We start from the raw sequence: 6,000 nt of genomic DNA on the forward strand, positions 1-6,000 counted from the left end.
ATGGGAGCAAACGACAATCAGCAATTTGCTCCCAAACACCAGAACACACAAAAAAGGTTGTTCAGGCAAATTGGTTAAATCTGTTTGATTTAAACAACTTGTCTGAACAGCAGCTTTCGTCTGGTTTTCCAGTGTTTGGGAGCAAATGGCTGATCATCATTTGCTCCCCTACATTACCAGATTTTCATTCCAACCAACTAGTTGGCTTGCTGTATGGCCAGCTTTACACAACAGATCTACAGGTGGTACTAATTATTCCAAAGGATACCTTAAAAACACACAATGTTAGGGTTCCATGAGGATGGAGTTTGAGAAACACTGAGCCTGCAGCTCCTGCTAAAGCCATACTTCTGGATGAGAAGAAAACGGTTTCAGTGAAGCTTCATAAAAGAAAACCATTAACTTTTATAATCACTACAAAGCTTACAAATATTGGCTATTTATACTGTGTTGCACATTATAAAGTGTATCCGTCTATAATTTAAGTGTCCTGGAGACAAAATCAACAGATGCACACAACTGAAGTACTCTTCGCAAAAAAAACATGCTTCTTAGCAGCTTCCCATTTTCCTATCCATAGTAGATCCAGCAATCCATCTTCTAGTGGAATAGTGGTTCCAAACAGAAAAACTGGCTACAGTTGCATCAACGTTAGGCACCAAATAAAAGCTGTATTTTCAATATATATGGCTAAATCAGTTAAGATTAGGCTGATACCTGTCCCATCTATTACCTTTTTTTATTGAAATTTTTAACAAAACAAAAAAAAACCCTCGGCCTTTTCACTAATTAACCTCTAATAGAGAATCCTGGAGAGAGGCATCCTCTATCACCCATTTTTGTATTAATATGTTTAAAGAGGCCATTCACAAGACAGGGTTAAATTAGCTTATTTACTAAACTATGGCTTTTCAAAGCCTCCAATTATCAGAGTTTTGCCTGCAGAATTTAACACAGCAAATCCTATGTAGAAAACCAGGTCATTTTGCACTTAATAGCATTTCGGTTTTAAATCTGAGGCTTTGAAAAGCCGCCATTTAGTAAATAACTGAATAACTAAGGATCAGGACCAGTATAATTAGACAACAGCAAAAAGAATAACTCACCTCTACTCTTGGTTTCTTTGCCTCTGCTAATATTTCGTCTGCAGCTCTTTTCACTGAAAGAGCAAAGAGTTGTTTTAACAACAGCAGGGCTTTAAAAGTGTCTTTCTGGAAGTATAAGCATTGTATACATACCCTGCGTGGATCGTTGAAGGCCAATTTCTAGTGGTGCACTTCTGTCTATACTGGCAGAAGTGGCTGCATGAGAACAAGGAAAAAAAAATAAATTTAATATCTTACTCTTAAACTTTTTATTGGACTATTCCGTGAGTTTAGAAGCTGGTATGTTTTTTTTTACTTTGAATTAACTGTGGCATTATACAATTCAGAATTAATACAGTTTAAAAGGACTATTACTCTGCAATTTAGTAGGACAACACAATGAAGGGTATTTCATGTCTGGGATATGTTTAAGAGGCCCCTCTTCTTGGCATTAACGTAAACCGTACCCTTCGCAAGATTTGGAAATGGATTAGGAAAATTGCAGTTTCTGATATACTTGAAAGCAATTTGTTTGGGCACTAGGAGAATAGTTATCAGACAATAGTGTTTCAACTTTGGTATTTCAACATTTTAGACAAAGGAACTTTGCACTCCACCAACGTTTTAGGCACACAGTCAAATCAAAGAAAATAAACTGAATATAAAACATAGTATTAGTTGAAAACAATTTTCTTATCAAACACTGCATGAACCTGTGTCCAATCATTAAAACAGATGTTTGTGTTCCTACATATAAAAAAAAAAAAAGGAAGTTATTTGGTGTGCTATGTTCTAGCCCAGTAGAAAATATAGTATCGTTTAAAGCATGACTTGGAAACCAAATCAAATTAGCATAAGTTGCCCTGATCTACAGTCTTTTTAAAGCCATATGTACAACATTCCTTCCCAGGCTAGTGGAACTTACCTGGGAGAGAACACATCCCTCTGAATAAAATGTAAACTGGGTGCAGAAGACACTATGTCAGAGGTTCCCAAACACGGTCCTCAAGGCACCTCAAAAATGAGAGTTATGGTAAGAACTTACCTTTGTTAACTCTCTTTCATCGAAGTCCATAGGGAAAACTTGGGGTGTAGGTGATGGGGATCAATCCAGGCACCACGCAGTTAAAGCTTTACCTCCCAGGATGCACTGGGTCCACTCTCCCTATACCCCGCCCCCGAGGCACCTCAGTTGATAACAAGCCAAAGGCCAGGAGGAGGATAAGAGAGAAGGAAGACTGGAACACGCAAGAATCACACTCAGAGAGGAGACGAGAAACCGGTGACCAGCAAGATAGCCCATATGAAGCCAGGTGCGTCAGGGTGGGTGCCCTGTGGACCCTATGGACCCTATGGACTTCGGAAAAAAAAAAAAAAAAAAGAGTTAACGAAAGGTAAGTTTTTACCATAACTCATTTTCTTTTTCAGTTGCCATAGGCTCCACAGGGAGACCATGGGGATGTCCCAAACCAGTCCTTTTAAGGGCGGGGACGCTCCTGCGCTGAGAGGAGAATCTGGCGCTCAAAGAAAGCATCCTGAGAGGCAAAAGGTATCAAATGCATAGAACCTTAGAAAGGTCTGGACAGAAGACCACGTGGCCGCCTTACAAAGCTCGATAGCCGAGGCGCCATGGCGAGCTGCCCACGAGGGTCCCACAGATCGAGTAGAATGAGCCTTAACAGAAGTCACAACAGGCAGGCCTGCATGTAAGCTGGAATAGTCATACGAAGCCATCTAGCCAATGTTTATTTATTGACTGGCCATCCCTTCTTGTGAAATCCATAGAGCACAAACAAGGAGTCTGATTTCCGAATAGAACTGGTACAGTCCACATAAATCCTGAGGGCGTGGATCACATCCAATGAGGCCTCACCTGCCGATAGGTCTGGTGATAGAAAGGCCAGTACTACAATTTCTTGATTAATATGGAAACTAGAAACAACCTTAGGAAGGAACTCGGGCCGAGTACGAAGTACCGCCCTATCCTGGTGAAATATCAGAAAAGGAGGACGACAGGAGAGCGCTCCCAATTCTGCCACCCTTCTGGCCAGAAGAAAGAGTCTTAGCTGTTAACCACTTAAGTTCCACTGAATCTAGTTGTTCAAATGGAGGACCCTTGAGGGCCCGGACGTAGAGGCAACAGAAACGGAGTGTCGATGGAGAGACCCCGAAGATCTGAGTACCAATGACGTCTGGGCCAAGCTGGAGCCACCAGCAGGACAGTGCCTCCGCCTTGCTTGAACTTCCGAAGAACCCAAGGAAGCAGGGAGACTGGAGAAAATGGGTATGCAAACCAGAAAGTCCATTTCACTGACAGAGCATCCACTAGGCTTGCTTCAGTATCTCTTGTTCTGGACCCGTAGACTGGTAACTTGTGATTGTGTCGGGAGGCCATGAGGTCCACCTCTGCTAGACCCCCATTTGTCCACTAGGAGTTGAAACACCTCTTGGTGAAGAGACCATTCCCCTGGAAGCACGTCATGATGGCTGAGGAAGTCCGCTTCCCAATTGAGAACTCCCGGAATGAACACTGCCAAAATGATACTCCTAACGGACACCAGTCTCCGAGGATGGGGCGCAGTGACCTGTCCACACTCCTTTCAGGGCCGGTGGACAAACGGTAGAGGCATCTCTGCCCATCAACATATAGGAACTTAGGACTGTGTACAGGGCCCTAATGATGGCAAAGCACATTCTTCACGGACAGCCCGTGCAGGTTCGGTCCGACAAAGCCACCACAGTGGCTTACATCAACCATCAAGGAGGCACTCGAAGTCGGGCAGCAATGACAGAAGTGTCACGCATTCTGATATGGACAGAATCTCATCTCCCTCACGATTAATAATCGTACTCATATGGTTAAACTTGTTCACCCAGATGTGTCTATTGGCCGTTTTCTCAGGTTCACTGTTATTGCCAGACAACAATGCATCCGGGGGGGATAGCCAGTACTTTGCACCTGGCACGTTCCAATTTTACATTTTATATCCTGTCTAAATTTATCAAACATCGAATCCATTTGCCTAACGCCCTCTTCACGGTCTCTCGCAATTCTCAATGCACGTAGAAACTGTGAAAATGGAAGGGCACTTAAGAGGAGCTGGGTGCGCGTTATTAGAAATAACATCTTACTAGCTATCAGTGGGTTTCGTATATAAAGAAGGTAACAATCTACTACCACATTTAGTTATTGTAACGTCTAAGAAGTAAATTTTAGTGGAATCTGTAATAAAGGTGAATTTAACAGGTTATTTTATTTATTATAATTATCAATAACTTCTGTAAAAGACTCTGCGCTGCCACCCCAAACTATAAACAGATCATCGATGGAACGATAAAAGGCATTCACATTACTAGCAATCTCAGGATTAGCAAAAAATACTTCTCTATATCAACCTGTTTCTACGTATCTTGTTGCCCTGCTGCAACCTTGTGTCCAGGACAGGCCTACTTGAAAGATACCAACAGTCTGTTGGTTTCCTTGACTAAACTGCCTGATGTACCTCATGATAGTATATTATACTCTGTAGATGTCAGCAGCCTGTACACCTGCATTCCAAATGCGGAAAGTATGCAGGTTGTAAGGATGTTATTGGATAACCCCCTGTATAAGGGTCCAGCAGTCCAATTGTTCATGGAATTACTTGAGCTTGTCTTGACCCGTAATTACTTCATGTTCGATGGGGCATTTTTTTTTACACAACTATCTGGATGTGCAATGGGGTCCAATGTGGCCCCATCGTATGCAAATGCCTATATGTTTACCGTCAAACATTAAGTATTTTTTGCTAATCCTGAGATTGCCTTTTATCGTTACATCGACGATCTATTTATAGTATGGGGTGGCAGCGCAGAGTCTTTTACAGAAGTTATGGATACAGTCAGGTGCATAAATATTGGGACATTGACAGAATTTTCATATTTTGGCCTCTGTTCACCACCACAATGGCTTTGAAATGAAACAAACAAGATGTGCTTTAACTGCAGACTTTCAGATTTAATTTGAGGGTAATTACATCCAAACCAGGTGAACGGTGTAGAAATTACAACGGTTTCTATATGTGCCTCCCACTTTTTAAGAGGCCAAAAGTAATGGGACAAACTAAACAATCCTAAATCTAACTTTCACTTTTTAATACTTTGTTGCAAATCCTTTGCAGGCAATTACAGTCTGAAGTCTGGAATGCATAGACATCACCAGACGCTGGGTTTCATCCCTGGTGATGCTCTGCCAGGCCTATACGGCAAATGTCTTCAGTTCCTGCTTGTTCTTGGGGCATTTTCCCTTCAGTTTTGTCTTCATCAAGTGAAATGCATGCTCAATCGGATTCAGGTCAGGGGATTGACTTGGCCATTGCATAACATTCCACTTTTTAGCCTTAAAAAACTCTTTGGTTGCTTTTGCAGTATGCTTCGGGTCATTGTCCATCTGCACTGTGAAGCGCTGTCCAATGAGTTCTGAAGCATTTGACTGAATAGGAGCATATAATATTGCCTGAAACACTTCAGAATTCATTCTGCTTCTTTTGTCAGCAGTCACATCATCAATAAATGCAAGGGAACCAGTTCCATTGGCAGCTATACATGCCCACACCATGACACTACCACCACCACATGGTTCACTGATGAGGTGGTATGTTTTGGATCATGAGCAGTTCCTTTCCTTCTCCGTACTCTTCTCTTCCCATCACTCTGGTACAAGTTGATCTTTGTCTCATCTGTCCATAGGATGTTGTTCCAGAACTGTAATGGCTTTTTTAGATGTTGTTTGGCAAACTCTAATCTGGTCTTCCTGTTTTTGAGGCTCACCAATGGTTTACATCTTGTGGTGAAGCCTCTATATTCACTCTTGTGAAGTCTTCTCTTGATTGTTGACTTTGACACATATACACCTACCTCCTGGAGAGTGTTCTTG

The 6,000-nt window shown here is 42.0% G+C and overlaps 1 protein-coding gene across 1 annotated transcript in view; it reads right to left on the reverse strand.

The window, feature by feature from the left end:
* CDC73 (cell division cycle 73) overlaps positions 1-6,000 on the reverse strand; it is a 149,057-nt gene that overhangs the window by 122,918 nt on the left and 20,139 nt on the right. Inside the window, exons 4-5 of the mRNA XM_088453907.1 lie at positions 1,239-1,301; positions 1,107-1,159 (exon numbers count right to left, since the gene is read on the reverse strand). Of these exons, the coding sequence (XP_088310033.1) occupies positions 1,107-1,159; positions 1,239-1,301 (116 nt within the window). The remainder of the gene's footprint in view (positions 1-1,106; positions 1,160-1,238; positions 1,302-6,000) is intronic.

The sequence above is a fragment of the Taudactylus pleione genome, unplaced genomic scaffold (assembly GCF_031769625.1).
Source record: "Taudactylus pleione unplaced genomic scaffold, aTauple2 ptg000602l, whole genome shotgun sequence".
Lineage (NCBI taxonomy): Eukaryota > Metazoa > Chordata > Amphibia > Anura > Myobatrachidae > Taudactylus > Taudactylus pleione.